Source organism: Vulpes lagopus, chromosome 20, assembly GCF_018345385.1.
Source record: "Vulpes lagopus strain Blue_001 chromosome 20, ASM1834538v1, whole genome shotgun sequence".
NCBI classification, from domain to species: Eukaryota; Metazoa; Chordata; class Mammalia; order Carnivora; family Canidae; genus Vulpes; species Vulpes lagopus.
In genome coordinates, this window is record NC_054843.1 from 2,028,669 (window position 1) to 2,051,092 (window position 22,424).

Consider the following 22,424-nt stretch of genomic DNA (forward strand, 5'->3'; position numbering starts at 1 on the left):
TTTAATCAAAAGGAAGCAGAACTGCAATGGGCTCGTCTCCTGTGCTAAGGTCAAGACCCGGAGAGGAACAAAATGGGACCCTGAGACTCAGGGTGGCCGTGAGGTTTACTAGACAAGCCTGAGAATCTCGAACTCCAAATTCCCCCGACCTATGGGCGAGCAGCAGCTGCCTCCGACTCCCCCACAAGGGAGCGCATCACCCCTGGCCTGGAGAGCCACAGAGTCCCCACCTACTGTCGGGAGGAGAGTCAGGGCGCAGGGCCCTGGGATCCTGAGTGATGCCACGCCTTCTGCATCCCGTAGCTTAACCCTATTTGAAAGCAGCGCCTGGCGTGCTCCTGGCTCCTAGTAGCCGCCGGGGGCCTGAGCGTGGAGCAGCATTGAGATTGGAACTGCCCCTCCCACGCGAGGCGCTAGCAAGCGCCCTGGGCTGCGGGGGCGGGCAGGTGCCTCAGCAGTGTGCCAGGTGAGGGCAGCGAGCGTGAACAGGCCAGAGGGGCACAGATGGTGGTCCAGACCCTTCCATCACCTGGGCTGCCCCGACACCTGCCTCCCAGCACATGCCGTGGCCTCCTGGGCCATTCCCTGCCACTGCTAACAGAAGGAGCATCACAGGTTTGACTCACGAGAGGCTCCACTTGATACTAGGTGCAGACCACAGGGGTGCCGGCTGTACCCCGGCCCGACCCGGTGTGTCCCAGAGGCCCACGGGGAGAGGAGACCCTCCCGTGTGCAGGGCTGGAGGGGACACTGCCACTCACTACACAGGGGGAGAAGCCGTGTGGATGGGTTGGCTGCTGGTCACGGGCCCAGAAGCGGCAAAATTGGAGGACCAGAGTCAAGAAGGTCTGGGGAAAGGTGTCGGCAGGAGGCCTTTGGCCTGAGGGGGTAGCACAAAGTCTAGGGGCCTTTGTGTCCTGTCAGTGCGCACCAGAGAGAGGACACATGGCAGAGAACCACCATGTGGACACACGGCTCCTCCGGCAGGTGCCAGCCTTCGTCATGCTCCAGGCGTGATGGGCTCGCGGACTGAGCGGCTGAGAGGCCGCAGTGCAGGGACACAGGCTGCGTGGGCCAGCAGCATGGGCACCCTCTTGCGGAGGGTGACGTGCCCAAGTGTCCCATCTGCCAGGGGAAGCCAGTGATGTCAAGCCTTGGAGAAGGGTCTTCTTCTCAAGGAGTTGAACCCGCCACTGGGGTTCCGACTGATGACAGGAGACGCCATCCACGCTGGAGGGCAGCGGGTCCTCGGTACCTGGTCCTCGTTACCTGCCCTGGGCCCGCGTGGTCGGTATTCAAGGCCTCGCCTGGTGCCAGACTTACCACCACGGGACCTCACAAACCATAGCCTCAGGTCAAGGGGCTCAGTTTATAACAAAAGACTTGTGACCGCAGAAATCACTGGTTCTTCTGTCACATTACGTGACCCGGGGCAGCCAACCTCGTGAAACTGCCTCATCAGGGCTCAGCAGAGGCACCCACCCTGTGGGCTTGGGGTGTTAAATTCCAGGGGAGTCAGCCAGTAGCTGAATACTCGGCCTGGGAAGCCAGAGGTAGGCATAGGACCGGCTCCTCCACCACTGACCCCAGAGACACTAGCCGAAGGGCACTTCTCATCCCTGCAACGTTACATCCTGTTGGATTAGAGGTGCTGGTTTGGGAGGAATGTGGGGGATGCCTCCCTGGAGTTGCATAAATTACCCAGAAATAAAGCAAAGGCCACTCCTGGCCACTGTGAGTCCTTTAGGCCAATAGCCTGGTAATCAAAGAAAGGAGTCGCTTGGCTAAAGAGGTCATTGTCCTGATTGCACTGGTACACGTGAGCAGGGAGTATTTTTAGAACGCAGGGGATTTTCTGGGGCATCTCTTCCTTAGACATTCAGTGGTAACAGGATGCTTAAAATGTTGCAAATATTAAGAGAAAGAACCAAAATCAGGGCAAGGAACATGATACTCTATGAAAAGAACTGGTATGTTTTTTAAAAAATCCTAGTGATGGGGCACCTGGTGGCTCCATCGGTGAAGCATCTGCCTTCAGCTTGGGTCATGACTCCAGGGTCCTGAGGTCAAGTCCCACATCCACATCCAGCTCCCTGCTCAGTCTGCTCCTCCCTCTGCCCTTCACCCCCCTCCCCTCGCTCATGATCTCTCTCTCTCTCTCAAATAAATAGACAAAATCTTAAAAAAAAATTAAAAATCCTAGTGATGATCATGTAAAAATTCAGGTTGTTAGTGGACTATTTAAAGGGAAGGTTAGGGCAGCCCCTGTGGTGTAGCGGTTTAGCGCCGCCTGCAGCCCAGGGCGTGATCTTGGAGACCCAGGATCAAGTCCCACATCAGGCTCCCTGCATGGAGCCTGCTTCTCCCTCTGCCTGTGTCTCTGCCTCTCTCTCTCTCTCTCTCTCTCTCTCTCTCTGTATGTCTCACATGAATAAATAAATAAAATCTTAAAAAAAAATAAGGGGAAAGTTAGATGCAGCTGCTAAGTGAATTTCTCAACTAGAAGATAGACAAGAAACGACCCAGAATTAGCCAGAACGCAGCACAGAGAGACAACAAGATGGGACACAGGAAAGAAGGTCAGAAATCCAGGGACAGAAGAGCAGTTATTGGAGTTCCAGGACGAAAATCAGAGGGAATGGGGCAGAGGCGGTGTGTAAAGACATAGTGGCCGGAGAATTTCTAGAATTGAAGAATGACTGTCCTGAGATTCAGGAAGCAAATCAAATTTCAGATGAAAAGAAATGCACGCTCAGACACACCGTAGTTCAGCTGAGGCCACCAAAGGGAGAGTTTCAAATCAGATGGAGAGAAAGGACACAGTGTCACCTGGGGGATTAGACGGTCAGCAGACTTCTCAGCAAGAAGAGTGGAAAGCGTCAAAAGTATGGAAAGAAAGGAACGACAGCCTACAGCTAATTATTCCCACAGCCACACTCCCACTACAAAACCAGAGCAAGAGAAAGAATTTCCGGGAAACCCAAGGCTGAGAGACTCTACCCCCAGGGAATCCCACCAAAGGCACTTCAAACAGTTTGTTTCAAGAGAGAGAATGATCCCAGAGGGAGTTTCTAATGGCTGATGGGGACAGAAGCTGCAAACATGGGTAAGTCTAAGCAACCACAAACTGTATGTGAAAATAAAAGTAACAGTTACTGTAGGTGTAAAAAAATGAGAATGAGCTAGAGATGCTGAGAAGTGTGACAGGTCACACGGTGGGGCTGATGCCAGCCCCACTGAGCACTAGCAGCGGCCGGAAGAAGACTGAGTCGTGGTTAACTTCAGGACTCATGATGTTAGCACAGCATTTTAAGAGGACCCACTCACTGAAGGAATAAATATAACCAGCAGAGGAGGAAAGGCGGGGAAGAAAAGTTGACCAAGGAGGCGGAAAACAAACAGAAAACACTAACATGCTGGAAATAGGGGCACCTGGGGGGCTCAGTGGTTGAGTGTCTGCCTTTGGCTCCAGTCATGATCCCAAGGTCCTGGGATCGAGTCCCACATCGGGCTCCCTGCATGGAGCCTGCTTCTCCCACTGCCTGTGTCTCTGCCTCTCTCTGGGTCTCATGAATAAATAAATAAAGTCTTAAAAAAAAAAAAGACGCTGAAAATAAATCTAGTAATAAAAATGAATGTAATTGATCTAAGCTCACTGGAGAAAATAGAGATATTTATTTTCTTATAGGATTAAAACCAAAATTGACCAGGATATATTGTTTATGGGAGGCAGAAAGGATAAACCCAAAACGCAAGGCTACAAATGGGTTAGAAGGAAGTATGAGTTGTGTATGAGGCAATAAATAAGTATTGTGTCACTATGCTAACGTCACATTAGATTTATTTATTTCTTTAAAGATTTTATTTATTTATTTGGGAGAGAGAGAGCACGAGCAGGGGGACGGGCAGCGGGAGAGGGAGAAGGAGAAGCAGGCTCTGCGCAGAGTGCGGAGCCCAACACAGGGCTCGATCCCAGGGCCCGAGATCACGGCCTGAGCCCAAGGCGGATGCTTCACCGACGGAGCCACCCAGGCACCCCCGTCATTGACTTCGATTTACAGCAAAAAAGCAAAAGGAAAAGTTCAGTTCACCAAGAAAACAGAACAGCTGGGAATTCGTATGGCCTGAGCATCGTGCGGCAGAAATGGGGAGCACTTCAAGGGGAACGGGCCAGCCCGTGACCCCTGGGCAGGAGATCGCTCCGCCCCGCTCAGGGGAGGGTAAAGCCCACCCGGCAAAGCAAGGCTACACTGGGTGCAAGAACGCAGCAGCGCGCTGGGTCTGACGGACACGCGTGTACAACTGCGCAGCCCGGGCCGCAGCCGGTCCTCAGGGACGAGGGACAGAGGGACGGGACCCCGTAACCGCCTGGAGACCTCGCGCTTTCTTGGGAGACGGAGGAACCAGCGGATGGGGGCGTCAGCAGACAGGCCGGGAGGGAGCAATGCTGGATGCCTCCGTCCTCCCGGTGAGCGCAGCCCCACAGTTCCAGGGAAGATCCCCACGGGTTCTCTTGTGTTTTTTTTTTTTATTTTTAAAAAATATTTTATTTATTTATTCATGAGACACACACACAGAGAGAGAGAGGGAGAAGCTGCTGCCTGGGCGTTTTACAGGGTGATGACCCGCTCCCCGTGGCGCCCGGAGCTTGGGTAGGGACTGCGGTTAGGGTGCCTGCCCTCGGCTCCTGCTTTGCTTTTCCCCGGGGGGCTTTTTGATTATTATTATTATTTTTAAAGATTTTATTCATTTATTCATGAGAGACACAGAGAGAGGCAGAGACACAGGCAGAGGGAGAAGCAGGCTCCATGCAGGGAGCCCGACATGGGACTCGATCCCGGGTCTCCAGGATCAGGCCCCGGGCTGAAGGCGGCGCTAAACCGCTGAGCCCCCCCGGGCTGCCCCGGGGATGTTTTAAAATGACCCCTCGGGGGCGCCTGGTGGCTTAGGCAGTTGGTTGTGTGACTCATGGTTTAGGCTCAGGTCCTGATCCGTGAGTCCTGGGATTGGACCCACACTCCGTGGGGAGTCTGCTCCTCCCTCTGCCCCTCCTCTTTCTCTAAAACTCCAAAATAGGGGATCCCCGATCCCTCAGGGGTTTAGCGCCACCTTCGGCCCGGGGCGTGATCCTAAAGTCCCAGGATCCAGTCTCACATTGGGCTCCCTGCATGGAGCCTGCTTCTCCCTCTCTCTCTCATGAATAGATAAATAAAATCTTTTTAAAAAAATGAAAAAACTCTAAAATAAAAAAATAGAGCTTAAAAATAAAATAAAATGACCCCTCAGAGTTGAGGCCCTGAAAAGTCAGTGACCCCCGCCCCCGCCCCAGCCGCCTGACACGTCTCCTGCCCGCTTGCGGCGGGGACGGAGGGTGGCCCTTCCCTGGGTCATCGAGCACCTGCGACAGGGATCTGGGGATCTGTAAGAAACTCATGACTCCACTTCCTTCGCGGGGCTGTACTGAAACCGCTGGTCAGGACGGCGGCCGGTGGCTCTCAATCCCCGGGGCTGCTGAGCGAGCCACCTGGTGACCCAGTCGGGGCCCGTGGCCCTCGTTCAGCAGGTCATGATTCAACATGCCAGCTCCAGCTGCACAACACGCCTTGCGATTCTAAATCCTTCTCTGCGCATTGAGACACCCACCTTCACTGCTGGGGACGTCCCTTCGAGGACCCGGGAGCCGCTCTGTCGCAGACACTGGGGGCTCCCGATCTCCCCCGGGAGGTCAGGGCTCGACCCCGGGGCCGCTCTGCTCTGAGCACACCACTGCATCTGTCCTATGGGAACGGGAGCTTCCCCCCTGGGTGGGTGCTGGGTGGCAAGCCCAGGTGGCCGGGTCCCATGGCCCCCACCCCAGCCACCCCACCCTCTGCGCCCTCCCTCTGCTCACCCGGCCCTGCAGAGTCTCCTGCGTCTCCCCCAGGGAGGCTCGGATCACCTGGGCTCCCTGTCCCCCGGCCACTGTCCCAGCAGCTCCACCTTTGCCACCTGGGCTGGTGGCCAGCGCTGCTTCTCCCTGACAGCGGCAGGGCTGGCTGCTCCTGGCCTCCTCCATCCACAGGGGCCCCGCCTGCCCTGGCCCTCGGGGAGTCCCTTTGTCCACTCCTTCCTGCTGGGAGGGAGCCGGTAACGCAGCCTGGCTGGGGCAGGTGCGGCCTCGGCAGAGCGCTGGGCACCCAGGACCCAGGGCCCCCTTGATGGTCGACACCTGAGGTCCATCTCCCACTCCTCGCTTCCCACCACCCGAGCCCCGGGCCACCCTGGAAGAGAGGCGGCCTCCCCGCCCTGCTGTGCTCTGGGGAAGGGGTGGCCCTGCACCCTCAGACTGTTGCACGCTGCAGGGGTGGCGGCAGAGGGCGCGGCCAGTTCTGAGTGCCCGGGGCTCTCCTGGTGAGAGGAGGCCGCTAGAATCCACCCAGGCGGAGACCAAGCGAGGACCTGTCCCCGTGCAGTTGACACAGAGGAAGGAACCCTCATGCCAGGGCCCTGGAAAAGGCGTTTCTGGAAGTGTAAGCAGGGGGCCCCGGGTGGCTCAGTGGTTAGGCCTCCTACTCGGGCTCAGGCCGTGCTCAGGCCTCAGCCGGGAGTCTGCTGGTCTCTGTCCCTCACTGTTAGAGACCTGGACCAGGGAGTCATGCTTCTGACAACAGTCTTGGGGACATTACGTCCCAGGAGGCGTCCTGGGCTGCCGAGGGGCTGCGAGCCTGAAGAAGCGTGGGCGGCGTGCACCCCAGCTCTGCAGCTCCCGGGAGTCCCTGCAAATCTCTGGGCCCTGGCGAATGGGCCCCCGCCCCCACCCCACGGGCGGGGAATCCCGCCCTCCACGTGCCTCCTCGAGGGCACCTTGGATCATGCAGGGGATTTGCAGACAGGCGAGCTGGCTGTCCTCCCCCGCCCCCAGTCTCGGTGTAAGACCACTGAGCGCCTGCTTGTGTGCAAGCACACCCCGGGCCCCTGCACATCTGCTGGCTCCCAGTGCTCTGGGCCCTCGGCAGCCCCGCCCGAGCCCTCCCGGGCCTTCCCCCCAAATCAGCACAGAGGACAGGCGGGCACCGCGACGGCACCGGCCCTTGCTTCTCCTGGACGGGGCAACTGTCTGGCCGTGTGGCCCTACACACCCTGTTCCACAAGACACGTCCCCCTGGAGGGCGGCTTGAGGGCATTGCGGGTGCACCCGTGTGATCTCAGGGCGTCGGGCTCCACGCCAGGCAGCTGGGGGAACCCCTTCAACCACCTGCAAGGTTCTCCCTGAAAACCTCACGCCCTAACCGCCTATGTCACACATTCTGTACATTCCACGCATTTATTCTCCCCACGTCCCACGAAACCCGCTCCGGGACGTCCCTCTGGGTGTGCTGGTGTGCCGTGGCTGCTGCCGCTGGAGCCTGGCCTGCGACGTCACCCACTCCCTCGGAGACACCACAGGACAACTGGATCTCTTCACTGAGTTTCTAGCCCTTGGGGAGCACTTTTGTCAAGAGGGGCTTCCCTTTCGGGAAATTCCACGGCCGTGTGGGTCACCTGGACAATTCAGCGGTCTTGGGCATTACGTGAAACATGAGGAAACATGACAAAAAGGATGGTTTCAAAGGCGTAAATTTGTGATTTCGTATCATTTCTTAATGAGATTGTTCTTTTTTTCAAGATTTTATTTATTTATTCATGAGACAGACAGAGGGAGGCAGAGACACAGGCAGGGGGGAGGCAGGCTCCCTGCGGGGAGCCCGATGCGGGACTCGATCCCAGGACCCGGGGTCACGCCCGGAGCTGAAGGCAGATGCTCATCTGTTGAGCCACCCAGGTGCCACTTAATGGGATTGTTCTTGTAGGAGCACCCCAAGCTTTCCTCTGTTTGGGGTGTGTATGTGTGTGTACATGTGTGTGTGCACACTCATGTGCGTCTGCTGACACAGGCATCTACGTGTTTATATGGGCACACACATGCATGTGCACCTACATGTACTGGTATGTGCACACTTACACACTCGTGCGCACTGGTATGCGTGTGTGTGTGCTGGTGTGTATGGCTGTGCGTGCACACACACATGCTCTTCTCATTACATCTGATGCCCAATACTGAGTCTCCCCAGCAGAGCCAGAGGTGGAGCGTGGCCAGCAGAGAAGGGGGCTCATGATGAAGCATGGCCCACCTCCCGGATACCCTGGGTGTCCGTGAGCCTCCAGGTGGGGAGCCTGAGGGTCCCTTCCACACTGTTCATCTTCACCAGTGGGTAGTCACGTTCAAACGGGACCCAGCACACAAGCAAAGCAGTGCTGCGTGCATGGGGGATAAGGGTCTGGTCCAGTCCTGCCATTCCAGGACAGCAAGTGGTACGGGGCCCTTCGGTTCCGTCTCCTGGGAACATAGCATCCTCTCGCCCCAGATCCTGCATCTGTGTGTGTGGGTGCGGGTGCACGGCCGTGTGAGGGCAGGTGCACGGGTATGTGTGTGCAGTGCACGGGTGTGAGTGTGCAGATGGACGGCGTGTGTGTGTGCGCAGGCGCATGGGTGTATGAGTGCAGGTGCACGGGTGTCTGTGCAGGCGCACATGCATGTGTAGGTGCACAGGTGTGTGCAGGTGCACAGGTGTGTGTGCAAGTGCATGGGTGTATGTATGAGTGCAGGTGCACGGGTGTGTGAGTGCAGATGCACGTGTGTGTGTGTGCAGGTGCACGGATCTGTGTGGGTGAGCAGGTGCACACGTGTGTGCAGGTGTACGGGTATGTGGGTATGCAAGTGCATGGATATGTGCATGTGCACGAGTGTGTGTGTAGGTGCAGGAGCATGGCTGTGTGTGCGGGTGCATGCGTGCACGTGCTGGCTCATTTGTGTACTCTAAGGACTAATATTTTAATTTTTTAAGAAATCATTTATTTTAGTGCATGAGGGGGGAGAGGCAGAGGGTGAGGGAGACAGAACCCTCCAGCAGACTCCCTGCTGAGCACGGAGCCTGACCTGGGGCTTGATCCCCTGACCCTGAGACCACAACCTGAGCCAAAATCAAGAGTCAGGTGCTTAACCAACGAGCCACCCAGGCCCCCCTCCGAGGACTAATATTTTAAAAAATTAGCCTAGACGTGGGACTTTCGGGAGAGCCCATCGAGCCTGGTCTCAGGCGGCCTGAGCGGAGCGTCCCCAGCACCGCGGCCACACAGAGCAGAGCAGAAAAGCACATCACCAGGGGCTGTTCCTCCAGCACAGGTGACACCACAATTCTTTCAGCTCGATTTATTTTCACAAGACAGACAAATGAGAGCCTGGAATAGCTCTTGGTTCTGACAAGAGTTCTTTTCTTTATAAAGAAGAAAAAGTGGTCCTTGATTTTTTCTCCACAGAATGAATTTGTTGTTACAAAAAAATAATTTCTGATATATACATGCCTACTTTGGAAAACCTTTTTGTTCTTGATGGCTTTTAAGACCCGTCTGCAGGCAGAGGGTCACTTAGCACTTTGTGCACCAGCTGATCTTGTCCTTTGCCCTTGCCAGGTGGTCACCATCCGTCCCGATTTCCCCTTCCAAAAGCATCTTACGTGAAATGGAGAAGCCTGAAAAGTGCAACCAGCAGGACAGCCTCCCAGAGAGCGGTCACCCCGGGGTGGTCCGTGCGGGTGGGCGGCCCGGGGTCCCCTGCTCCCCCGGGGAGCACCTGAGCACGCTGGACACCAGGGGACAGGAGGAGGACACGGTGGCTCTTGTTCATGCTGAGGACATTTTCTCCCTCTCTACGGCAGCAGCAATGTTAATAAACACACACGGTGCCTGCAGCATCTGACCTGGAGTGTGCCCCTGCTGAGGAGGTTCACGCACGCCCACGTACAAAGCGATGTCCACAGAGCACGGCAAACACGGCCGCATGTCTGGGACACAGGCATTTAAAACCTAAGGTGGCTCGCCCATCCCCGCCCATCCCCCCCCCCCCAGGCTCCCAGAGGCCAAAAATACTGCTATTCTCAACTACATAAAGCTCGTGAGTAGCAAAATTTGTAAAAATTAAGTGTATAAAAGGAAACATCCGTATAATACATTTGCACCCTGTATGTAATTCATCACTCTTTGAAACTGGCCAACGGTCAGGTAGGACAGAGCATCCGCAATAGAAAAAGAACCCCGGCGGCCGTCACACGGGTCGTGTCAGGGGTCCGCGTGGTTCTCCAAGGACAGAGACGCCCGATTACGGCTGCAGTACTTGCGGACGGTCTTTACGATTAAGAAGCCAGTGCGATTTCCCGGCGTTTGGGCAAGTCACATTTGATTGTCACAACGTACGAGTCTTACGGGTCTGAGACAATAAATACAAGCGGATCGGATGCCTTTCTGCGTTGCATCCAGTAACTCTGGTTTAATGTAACACGGCTCAGTGCATCTCAGTGTCTTGTTCACAGCTCCACTTTGTCCCTTGGCTTTTGCAACAGAAAGTTAAGAAATTGAGAAGTCTATGAGGAAAGAAAGCTCCAGGTGGGCTTGTCATTACAGAGCTTAAAAATTTTAAGCAATTCAGTGGTCTTTGAAAAGACTATGCGGGTCAGCTTCTCCGGCCACGTCCCAGGGGCCCTAAAAATGCTCTGGTCCTTTCCGGCGACGGCACGGAATCGGGCAGCGGCAGATGCTCGGGGTGTGTGGCCACCCCTCGGTGGAGCAGAACGCACTGTGACATCTTCTACCCCGAACCCATCCCTGCAGCTTTGTGCCCTGACCCTGATGGGCGAGAACGTGGGGCCTGAGTGTCTGCGTGACCCCAGTGGCCCCAGGGCCCGGGTGCTGGCAGAGGCTTGCTTTTCTGCAGGGGCTCGCTCGCTACAGGAAGGGGCAGGTGCACGGCCCGGGAGCGAACTGCGTCCAGACAGGAGGAGGCCCGCCGCCACGGCCCCAGGCCCGGTCACACTGCGGAGGGTCTGAGGCCGCGTCACCCCGCTGAACACCGAGCACGGCGCGCTGCGGAAAGCATGCAGGTACCGGCGAGGAACCGGAGGCATGAGTTGACACAAGGTTGAACGGTTCAGCTGAAAAATCAGCGGGCTGGAAAGGTTCTCCTGGGCTTGTCCTAGCAGGGTCTCAGCAGAGACAAGGCGACATGCAGAGCCCGACTTCCTCACCCGGATCTGACCCCCAGCGGCAGCCACGTGGGCGCGGCCGGGCTGCAGACGCCTCCCGAGCTGATGGACTTCAATGCTCAGTAAGCAAACGAGGGGGAGGGGAGCTCCGCGTGCCCTGGGGTCGGGCGGGGGGGCAGGAGGGACGGGCACGCGGAGATTCCAGATCCATCGACACGGTGCTGTGGACACTGCTTCATGCTGCTGCTCAGGGGGCTGGATGTTGAAGTCATCTCTTCAACTAGACTCGCCTCTGGAGGACCACGCACCGGGCGTGCCGCCACCGAGCGCAGGACGGCCAGGCTCCCTTCCTGCTCTGGACTATGGCCAACGGGGACATGCTTCCTTTCCCACCTGCTCGGCCCTCCCCCAACGCCGCCTCAGCTGCGCGCAGTGGGGACGGTCGCCCACACTATACCGCAGAGTCCCCGGGTCACGCGGCTGCCACAAAGCCGCGGTGAAGCCACAGGTGCCTGAGAAGGCCCTGGAACCCCCCAACCTCACCGGGGAGTCAGACACCGGTGGTCCTCTCCTTGGCTGGTCGCAGCGGTGGTGACTGCCACCCCAGCTCCACTCGCTGTGCACGGGCCTGTGCTGACTGCAAGCTCAGAGCTCAGCCCGTGGGGTGCCCACGGGGGGTGCTCAGGGCGTGGGGCCTGAGTGCACCCCAACCACCCGACGGTCCAAGCGTCTGGCCTTTGTTTGGACGTGACTGACATCAGCAACACGTGAAGCTCAGTTGCGGGGCATAAAGAGAAAAGAAAACCACTATCCTGATTTATTCATTTTAAAAGGTAAAGGAATTCCCTCTCCCTTTTCCTCCTGAAGTGGATGAAAAGCAACTCCACCCCCTCCATAAACCAAAAAAAAAAAAAAAAAAAACAAAAAACAAACAAAAACAAAAACAAAAAAACCCCAAACATTCATGGTGTAGTTTTTATTGCTCTCAAAGTCTTGGCATCAAGTGCACAAGCTCATCTGTTAGATCAGAAGGGGATCACTGAGATGGAGACCTGCGCTGGCCCGGGCGTCCGCGGCTCGCTGGGTGGCTCCGGCCGGGCTCCCCGGCGCACAGGCTTTGGGGGGACAGCACGGATCCCGGCAACGAGAGCTGGGCGCCACTGGTGGGACCTACGTCTACGGCTGGTAGGGAACGCAGGTGCACAGCTGTGCCCTGCGGCGGCCACGGGATGTCCCAGAAGTTAGTGAGTGACACGCACACGGGGGGCAGAGCCCAGTGGCGGGGGGGGGGGGGGCGGCGGGGAGCCCCAGGCGGTGATTCCCTGCCTGCGGGCTCTGAGCTGGGGGAGCTGCCTCGGCCCCGAGTCTCACAGGGACCGTCACCTTCACCATGCCCGTGCCCTTCCCCACAGCGACCACCGGAATCCCGCAGGGTCCCCCTTCTAAAGAGGAGGTGCTCTCTCAAGAAATCCTCCCAAAATACAGACTTAGGGCTGATGCATAGTTATTTGTCTAATTTAGCTTATCTTCTTCCCATGCCTCTTCCCTCCATTTCTTTTCCTGGAAAATTCAAGCTGCCTCTCTCTGGAATGTGGGCCCCAGGTGCCAGAGCTGACACCCCGACACCCGCGTTTCCCCCCTCGCTGAGCAGGCCGCACGGAGTGTGATGGGAGAACAGCACACGGGCAGTCTTAGGAGGAAGTCCAGCGCAGGCGGGCAAGCTGCGCCCCGGGAGCCGGGGGTCCCCCCAGGGCCCTCCTGCCACCCGCCGGGGGCCCCAGCCCCACGCCTCCATCCACAGAACCTGCAGCTCCCCCCTAGGGCTGTGGCCCAAGTCAGGATGCGGAGAGACACCCCCTGGTGGGGGGAGCTGCGGGGAGCAGTGCCCCAGGGCACCCGGGGGGACACCCGCCTGCCCCCCACCCCGGACCCCGGCGCCCGCTTGGGAAAGAGGGTGGCACAACCCGGAGAGGCTCACCACCTCCTGCCCACCGGGGAGCTGAGAGCCCTCCACGGACCAACTGTAGAAGCAAAACCTCTAGACGCCAACGAGCTCGGAGCGGACGGTCTGCAAGCACCTCCAGGAGGGAGGCCCGACGGCGGCGATCCTTTAAGGAGCATCCAAGAGCCCTGTGGGCTGCAGGGCAGCCCTCCCCTGGCACCGGGGGCAGGGGTGCGGCCCCGTGGAGGGCTGCCGCCTGGTGGCCACGAGGAGACGGGGACAGAAGGCTTCGGGGGGCTGGGGGGGTGCCTCCACTACAGAAACACAGTACTGACACACGGGGCCAGGTGGTCGGAACGTGCGACGGGTGTGCCCGGCTGCGCTGCGGCTCCCCACGCATCGGACACTCGGCGAGGGCTCCTCACCCCAGGGACGCTCTGCGCACCCACCCCGCCGCTGGAAGTGAAGGGCCGGTGCCGGGCTGGGCGGGACAGGCGGGCGCTTGGGGGCCTGGGACGCACGTGTCCCCGTTGCCGGGAGGGCAGGGGCGAGGGCAGGAGGAGGCGAAGGGCCAGGATGAGGTCCCGAAATAACCGATAAAAACCAAAGCTGGGATCTAAGTTTAAGAAGAGAAAGCATCCGAAGGCTCCCTCTGGCAGCCAGAATTCTCTGGAGATGACATCGGGGTGGGACCCGTGGCCCAGGAGTGGCCCCCCCACCCCCGCACTGTCGCCGCCCCAGTGCCCGGCCCCGCGGCTGGCTCTCGCCCCCTGCGCAGGGGTGCGGCTGGACTCCTCCTCGGGCCTCCGCCGGCTTCACTCTTGGCTCAAGGTTTACTGGTCAGTATTAGTCACCAGTTAATAAGAAAAATAGTTTCTAAGGGTCTTTTTTTTTTCGATCTGTGTGTGTTGTTCTGCTTTTAATTGAGTTAATTGGATACCACCGTCAGGTTCTGTATGTGCAATCACAGCCAGTAATTATTCCTTTTTCTTAAATTCTTGGTTTCCGTAGCTAGAGCCTTTTTCTATCTCAGTTACTCCTATTAGCCGGCGGACTCCAAAGGAAGCTTTAAAACAGGAAAAAGGAGGTTAGACCGATCGCTTTGTCGTCCAACTGGAAAAACCAACATGGGGGGTCCCGGACCTTTTGCCTCAGAGCTCCCGGGGGGACAGCAGGCCAGCCCATCCCCCCACTCCCACCGCAGGGGCGAGGTAGGCGTGGGCCTGGGGCTGCAGTGCCCTGCCAGGTGCCCAGGGACACACGGGGTGTCCATCTGATAAGGTTCCGTGAGGGACCCTGGGCGCCCAGGTCGGGTGCTGGGCTGTAATGACCACGTGCGCAGAGACCCTCAGACCACCGTGCAGACTCAGCAGCCCAGGGCCCCTCCCAAGGGCGCCCACCCAGCTTCGGCACAGCTTCGCCAGAGCAGGTGGCCGGTCAGCTTGCAGGGAGCCCGGGGACAGGGCTGAGGTCTGCACGACCCCGCGGCCTAGAGGGCAGAGGCCGCTCTCCAAAGTCAGGACTCCCAGTGGACCCGCTCCCTATGGGCCGGCCGCCTCGACGGCTCCCAGGCTCGGGCACGGTGGCAGGTGCTCAGAAGACCTCCCCCGCCCCCCCGAGCCGTGTTATTCACGTTCGTTACCTGCCCCGACAAACCCCAGGAACGTCAGGATCAGAAGGGGAGAGCCACTTGCAAAGACGCCCAAGACACAGCTGAAGAGAGGAGACAGGAGGACTGTGGCCCAGGACAGGAAGTTCAGGAGCGTCCACGGCCTCCTGGGGGGTTTGAACTGCTCCCCTGGGAACACGCCCTTCTGGTTGTACATCTCCTGTAGGGCGTCCTGGAAGAGTCGAGAACAAGGCTGCTTTAAATGTTCTTCTTCTCTTTTTAGAGATTTTATTTATTTATTTGACAGAGGAAGAGACAGAGAGAGAGAGAGAACAAGCAGGGGGAGCAGCAGAGAGAGAAGCAGATGCCCCGCTGAGCAGAGAGCCCCATGTGGGACTCGATCCCAGGACCCGGGATCACGACCTGAGCCGAAGGCAGACGCTCCACCGACAGAGCCCCCCAGGTGCCCCGAATGCTCTTCTAACACGAGAGGGGGGTGCTGATGATGAGAATGACGTCACCCATCAAAGCTCCACGTAGATGAGGTGACGACGGCGTGTGCAGCGGGTGGGGGAGGGCAGGACCCTTGCCGGACCAGGGCTGCTAGCACGGAAGCTCGAGGAAAGCTGGGGGCACACAGGTACCTCCGGCCCCCATGACAGCGTGTTGGGGGGGCCCCTCGTTGGCTCCCGTTACCTCCTGATGTGGTGGGGGGCTGGGGGCCCAGCAGCCCCGGCACCCGCTGGTGGAAGGGCCGCACCCCTCGCCTCGGCGCACTGCTCTGCGGCCCGACAGCTGTGCCTGGGGCCGGGCCCTCATCCTGTGGGCACCCCCACGTTCCAGGGGCCTCTGGAGCCCCCTGCCCCCGCCTGCCCTGACGTGCAGGTGGCTCAGTCCCACACCCACGGCCGGGCGAGGCGGCGGGGTCCTGCCTGCGGCGTTGGGGAGGGTGGGGGAGGACAGACCTGCCGCAGAGCCCCGGTGCCTGGGACGCCACAGCGTGAGCGTGTGCTGTGCTGTGGCTTCCTCCAGGCAGGACCCGGGTGGGGAGGCGTATCTGCTGTGCACACACATGTGCCACGTCTGCCAAGCGTGTCCGGGAGCGGCACCTGCCCGCAGCATAGGGGGCAGTGAGACTCGTTCACACCAGCTCTGGGACAGGAAACGCTGGGCCGGCCGCCGAGGGGCTCTCTCGGGGCTGCTCGCACAGCTCGCGTCCTCTGCTCCTTCCCCTGGCAAGCCTCTGCCAGGACGGCCCCAGGCCGCCTAGCCACGCCCACTCCGCGTCCCCTCCGAGGCCTGGCGGGCACTCGGCCACCGTGGCCCCCACTCGAGTGCCCAGGAGGTGGGAGCCCGGGACTCAGGACTCTGTCCCAGTTCCCTCACCACCGCCTTCCCTGACCGCGGGGCACGCACACAGCAGGGGTGGGGTCAACAGGCCTGCAACCCCCAGCACCCCCAAGTCAGCTTCCACATCTGCGGATTGGGGAGACCGCACGGCTCGACCTCTGTGGCCCGTTGATGACGCCACATCATCAGGTTATGTGGAGCTAACTGGTAAATAACCGACGGCGCAAGCTGTCAATGCCTCTGGGAGGCCAATGTCGCATGAGGGTCCAAGTGCCGAGTCTGGTCCCCGCGGGGTCTGCGTCTGGCCTGGCAGGGGGCCATTTGGACCCTCTGCTCACAAGACGGGCACCCGAGGGGCACCTCGTGCTCAGCTACGGGACGCGACCTGTGCAGTCTCTCTGAGGCACGACTCAGGAGACATTTCGCCAAGTGCCAATAGGCGACTTCTGCAGGTTCAGCGTTAGTGTCTTGGAGAGACGCTCGGCACAGAGCGGGACAGAAGCTAACTGTCCACAGACAGGAAGATGAGGGGCCTAAGCGGCGGTCACCCCGTGGTGAGTCCTGGAATAGTGCACTTAAGAGGAATGAGTCGGGGCGCCCGCTGGCTCAGCCAGTGGAGCGTGCAGTGGGTCCCCGTGTTGGGGGTAGAGTTCACTTCAATTACCAATGGGCGCCTGGGTGGCTCCGCTGGTTAAGGGTCTGACTCTTGGTTTCGGCTCAGGTCGTGATCTTGGGGTCATGGGATCGAGCCCCAGATCGGGCCCTGCACTGGGTGTGGAGTCTGCTTAGGACTCTCTCTCTCTCTCTCTTCCCCCAACACTTCCCTCTCTATTCAATAAATAAATAAATAAATAAATAAAATTTAAAAGACCTTCTTAAAAAAATAAAAGGAGTGAATTAAATATGTTTGTTAATGTTGACAGATATAAACTCAACGGGGACTGAAGAAATGACATCACACATAGTGTGGCGTCCTTCATGTGAATTACATTCTAAGTGACACAAAAGACGACTGAAAATACTATCCTATGTCTCAGTACTATAGGAAAAGATGGCAAATAACATCAAAATACCCTGAGAAGTCATATATGTCACTGTGTGTCACTTGCTGTGTCTGCGTCAGATGATTTTGGAAAGTGAACCTTTGGGATGAGATGAGGCCCCTGCTCCATCACCTCCTGGGGCTGCCGTGCTCCCGGCTGGGCCACTCCGCCCCTCCTCGCCCCGGCCCCTGTTCGCACATGCACTCGGCAGGCACGTGTGCGTGAACACAGTGCACGTGCTGCCCGCACACCGTGCCCCCTTCCTCACGGAGCATCATACGTACGACACGCACACTGAGGCCATCTTGGTTTGCACATTATGTCCCCACGATCTGGTTACGTTGCTGACACATGGTTTGTTCATTCTGACGGAAGCGCAGCGCACGAAGACACACGCACAGTGTCCCACTTCCTACTAACGCACGGTGAGGTTATGTCTCATCTTCCGTTGAACAACACTGTTTCTTGTAAGTTTCAAACTGTCAGACGACGCCCTGGACTCCGCGATGGGCTCTCCTTTGTGATCTAGTGTGTTCAACAGCTACCCCCACCCCGTTCTATCTACGTGGACGCATACGCTGCATTTCCTCTTCACGGAGGCTTTATTTTTCTTCTGCAGAGTTGCTCTTGGAAATCATACATTTTATCTAAGTTTTCGGGTGTGTGAGCGTAAAGTGAGCGGTGCTACTCTCATATCGCTTCCCCCTGCTCTTTGGTGGGCTTACCTTTTCGTTCCTATTGACGCTGCCATTCTTTTCACCAGTCAGTCCTGACCACGGCTTTCTATTTTATTAGTATTTTTAAAGGAAAAGCGTTTAGTACAGTTGATTCACTCTTTGGTAGCTTTGCTTTCCATTAAAATGATTTATGCTATTTTCATTATTTTCTTTGTTCTGTTCTCCCCGGGCTGACTCTCTTTCTAACGTGTGTATGCACGTGTTATGTGTGTGGACGGCAGCGTGTGTGATGATTAAGAAAATAAAATGTACATAGGACATATCAGGACGCCCTGATAGGTGTCTGACATCAACTTCACAGCCATTCCCTGGCGGGGAGTATGTCTCTACTCTGCAGTTATCCTAAGATCGCCTCGTTGTCTTCGGTGTTCTGCAATCTCATTGGTAAGTAGGGGGTGGATATCTTTTTATTTATCCTCTTCCAGACTTGTGTTTCTTGAACCCGATGACTTACAGAAGCTGTGTGGTCATTGTCTCTGCCACCTGCTCTTCACCACTCCTGCCTCCCTCTGGACCTGCCAGGAGTTACCTCCGGGGCCTCTCGGTCCATTGTCCATGTCTTCTCAACTTCCTTCTATGTTCTCCTTTCCTCTGCGCTACATCTTGAGTAATTTCTTCTCAATCTTCCAGTTTACTGACTCTCTCTTCAGCCATATCAAATCTGCTATTTAATCGATTAAGACTTTCCTGTCAACGACCACATTTCTCCTGCCTGTACACTCTACTTGGTTTTTCTCAAACCTGACTTCCTGTAGGCGTTGCTCTTTTGTTTTCCATTACTCCTTTGTGCCCAATCACTTCAAGAATACTGATGTTCGTGTTGGTTTGATAGTTCCCTTGGCGACTGTCTCTGGAGAGTCTATCTCTTCTGTGTTTGCGCACCTGTGCACGTGTCTGCTGACACGCTCATCGCCAGCAGAGTTGCTGTGGAAATCTCGAGCAGCTGAGGTTTAGAGGACTGTTTCTCTCCCGGGGACTCTGGAGTCATTTGCCTAGAACTGCTCCTTGTGCTGGTATTTTCACTTTGCTCTCCTTAAACTACACGGCTAGTACAAATTCAAACCCCAAACCCATCTGAGGGCCGACCTGTGACTATGAGTTATCAGGGGGACCTTGTTGAGACCAAGAGGACAAGGGTGAGGCTCAAAGCCATTTCCCTGTGCCGGCAGGTAAGTTTCTTTCTGTCAACCATGCAAGGGAAAAACTCTGAGCGTTCCTGCCTAGAACGAGGTCAAACCCTTATCTCCTGTTTCTGGGTAGGCATTAAAACTCAAGAGTCCAGGTTACAGGGACCTGCAAATGCCACTGGTGGAGCGTGCCACTCCCAGTTCACAGGCTCACCATCTGATTTTCAGCTCCATCTTCTTCTTGACCCTTAGAGATTTCCCTTATTTTTTCTTAAAAGATCACCAGGGCCTTTAAAAAGATATTTGTCCTACGTGGAAAGGATCCTCTCATTCTCTAAGGCTCCCACAATGCTGAAGATGAAGACGTCTCATCCTGTATGTTTGTGCTGGCGCTACGTTTCAGGGGAGGGCGTGCTGGGGGGACACGGAGCAGGGACCAGTGTGGCTGACATGAGGGTCTCTTCATGTCGCCGATGTATAGCTCACACCCACGATACGTGTAGGCTGTAGCTCTATTAGCTCTTTTGCATGAAATAGCAAAACAAATGTGATAACATGCTATCAGCCACGGCTGTATGAACACTATCCTTTATATTTTCTCTACTGTGTTGATTTCTCACAAGTTAAGAAAAATGGAAGAAACTGGAAAGAATGTAGAGCGCGTTTGATAAGCGCATGGTCCTCCTGTCTCCAGCAGCCCTTGAGCCCCCGCCTGCCCCAGAGCTCCCCCTCTGAAACGTCTTCACGAGACCCCCAGGGGGAAAAGGAAAACCGCGCCCTTACCTTCTCCTGGTACAGTTTATGAAGCCACTGAGCCGCTTCCTTTTCATCCAGTGGGATCTCTTCCAGAGGAAATCTCCTGTTTTGTTAAGAAGATTGAAGCAAAGTGGCTTACCCATTGGATGGCATCAACAGAGAAGGGGAAAAAATTACTGCACGGCAGGGTGACTCGCCGGCCCCACTTTCTCTGCTCATGGGACTCACTTGGGTTCTAAAGCCACACACATGTCAAAGGCCTTCACCCGGACACAGTGCTGTACTCCCTATGCCCCGCAGGACTATGGGGGAGGGCAAGCGGGGGGGGAGGGGCTGTCCCTCTCCAGGGCACAGCCGACGCATTTCACAGGCAGTGCTCACGAGCAGTTTCACGGAGCAGATCGTGCCCCCGTTTCCACTGCGAAGGGTGAGCAGTTGTTAGCCTCGGCAGGAGTTCTGTCTTTCTTAATGGTTCGTTGTTTGGAAATAATCAAAACTGAGAGGGTCTTCCACTGGGCAGAGATTACGTATTTCACAAATGAAATCTACTTGCTCCAAATGGGGAAAGCAATAGAGATTCAGGACTTAATGATCTTGACTCACAAACAGCTGGGTTCAGTGAGGATGCTAACTCACGCATGACCCCAGTCCCCGGGGGGGGGGGGGGGCACCAGCCCAGGAGCGCCCGCATCTTCCTGGGGAGACCAGCAGGGCCAGAAGGGCTGCCCCCTGCAGCCGCAGCACCCAGCCCACCAGCAGGGGCCACCGGGGACACGCGTGAGCAATGACCATCGCAGTAGTCTTCCCGCCTGGCTGCCCCCACCAGGGCATGAGGAGCCCCGCAAAATCTCCGCGTTGGAAGGGATCCTAACCCCTCTGCCTCTAAAAATGGAGAACCTGGCTTTAAATGGGTCACACCTGTTGATCTTCATAGTTACAGTGAGAAGGGACACACGCCGCCAGACGTGGCAGCGATGCTGGTGCTGCACGTCATGCAGTCTCAGGGAAGCTCTGCTGCACACTCCCAGGCAGTGAAGGAGATGTGCACCCCCTCGTGAACAAAGACGCTTTAACTCTGTGGACCCCGAAAGACCTTAGGAGCCGGGGTGCCACAGGTAAGGAGACAAAGGTCGGAAGGGGCTTGCCCACGGAGGTATGGCTGTCTACAGGCCTCTCGCCCACTTGCCTATCTTCCCCTGGTTTTGGATCTGTATCCTGTAGGAGATAACCACCCCCAGGTCCTAGTGTTAAATGGCTGTTACACGCAGTATGGAACGTATAAAATAAGAACTTCAAATGATGATAAAAAAATAAATAAAAAGGTGAGCATCTGTGTCCTGGAGTGGACTCCGGCCACTTTAGGGATGCGGGCGCCCGGTGCCGGAATGAGCACGGGGAACCTCACAACACTCCATCCGGCTGTGAGAGCTTTGGCTTGTTTGATTATAAGCATGTGCTGGACTCACTGGGATATTGCTTTCCTTCAAAATACCTGAATGGTAAGTATCACAAAATAGTAAACCGAAGCTTTAAGAAGTTCGGAGCACATATCTGTTAAAATAAGATGAGGCACAGCGTAGTTCTGCAACAAAGGGGGAACGCACAGAGTAAGGCACGGGGCTTCTCCTGGAGGGGACCGTCCACTCGGAGGGGCAGGGCAACCCGGCGGGGTGGCTGGAGCACCCACCTGGAGCTGGATCAGGGCATCCCCCAGCTCCGCCCACCCCTCACTCCCCCGGACTGGCTGGGGTGACAGCTGATGCGCTCTGGTCAGAGCCACGGCCAGGGCTGGAGGCCACTGGGACGCTGCTGGCTCTAGGGACCTGAGGGCAGGGATCTGGGGCTCGGGCCGCATCCCGGGGCGGGCGGGAGAACCTACGCCTGCTCCCAGCCGGGGCGCTGCACACTGCGGGGGAAGCAAGCCCCTGGCTCACTCTTCACATTCCCGAGATGATTCGGGGGGGCGGGGTGCACCGGCTCGTGTTCTCGAGATTCACATGAGGAGGGCCTCTGGGAGCCCTGAGGGCGGGTCTGACTCGGGGGTGCCCAGTCAGTGCTGTCGGGTGACATGGTGACAGTCCCGGGACCTAACAGAAGCTACGCCCCAGGGAGGGTTCGGCCTTCCTGGACACAACTGACGGAACCAGAGACCGGGAAGTCCCAGTGGGGTGAGCCAGACGAGGGGAGGCCCGGGAGGCCCCGACTAGATGTGTCGAGGAGGGCTGAGGTCCTAGGCCCCTTTACTTAAGGACCCCACACTCCGGGGCTGGAGCAGTCGCCCTTCTGCCTGGAAGCCCAGTCACGGCCAAGCTGAAGCTCCACACCTCTTAAAACACTTCTATGTGCCCTCCTGCCCCTCACCCCCTGCCTCCCCCCCCGCCCCAGGCAGGAGAGGCTGCTCCTCCCTCAGAGCACCCAGAACACTCTGTCTTCACCCTGCACCCACTCCCGCACCCCACCTCTGCGGTCCTGGGGAGCCGGCTGCCTCCACGGGCACCGGGAGGGCCCGGGGGGGTTGGGGGGGTGGGCAGGGCAGCTCACCTCACACACATGTCCGCCTCATACTTCTTCCCATAGAGGATTCCCAGCAAAGATGGGTTCTTGTTTCCACGGAAATTCAGCGTGACGTCGTAGACGGCTGCAACTGTTGGGGTGGGGGAGCCCAGGTGGGCGTGGGCACCCGCACCTGCACCTGCACCAGTGCCTGCACCCGCACCTGCACCTGCTCAGCCCCAGGCCCACGCCAGCACCCTGCTCTACCTCAGACCCCACTCTCACACCCCACTCAGCCCCAAAACCCACCAGG

General features: G+C 57.4%; 1 protein-coding gene across 3 annotated transcripts in view; it reads right to left on the bottom strand.

The window, feature by feature from the left end:
- Positions 1–9,214: 9,214 nt before the first annotated feature.
- Positions 9,215–22,424, bottom strand: part of AGPAT3 (1-acylglycerol-3-phosphate O-acyltransferase 3) — an 84,811-nt gene continuing 71,601 nt past the window's right edge. For all 3 annotated transcript variants that reach the window (XM_041735163.1, XM_041735165.1, XM_041735162.1), the window contains exons 6-9: positions 22,160–22,262; positions 19,646–19,721; positions 14,639–14,837; positions 9,215–14,062 (exon numbers count right to left, since the gene is read on the bottom strand). In XM_041735163.1, coding sequence (XP_041591097.1) covers positions 13,974–14,062; positions 14,639–14,837; positions 19,646–19,721; positions 22,160–22,262 — 467 coding nt within the window. In that variant the 3' untranslated portion in view covers positions 9,215–13,973. The remainder of the gene's footprint in view (positions 14,063–14,638; positions 14,838–19,645; positions 19,722–22,159; positions 22,263–22,424) is intronic.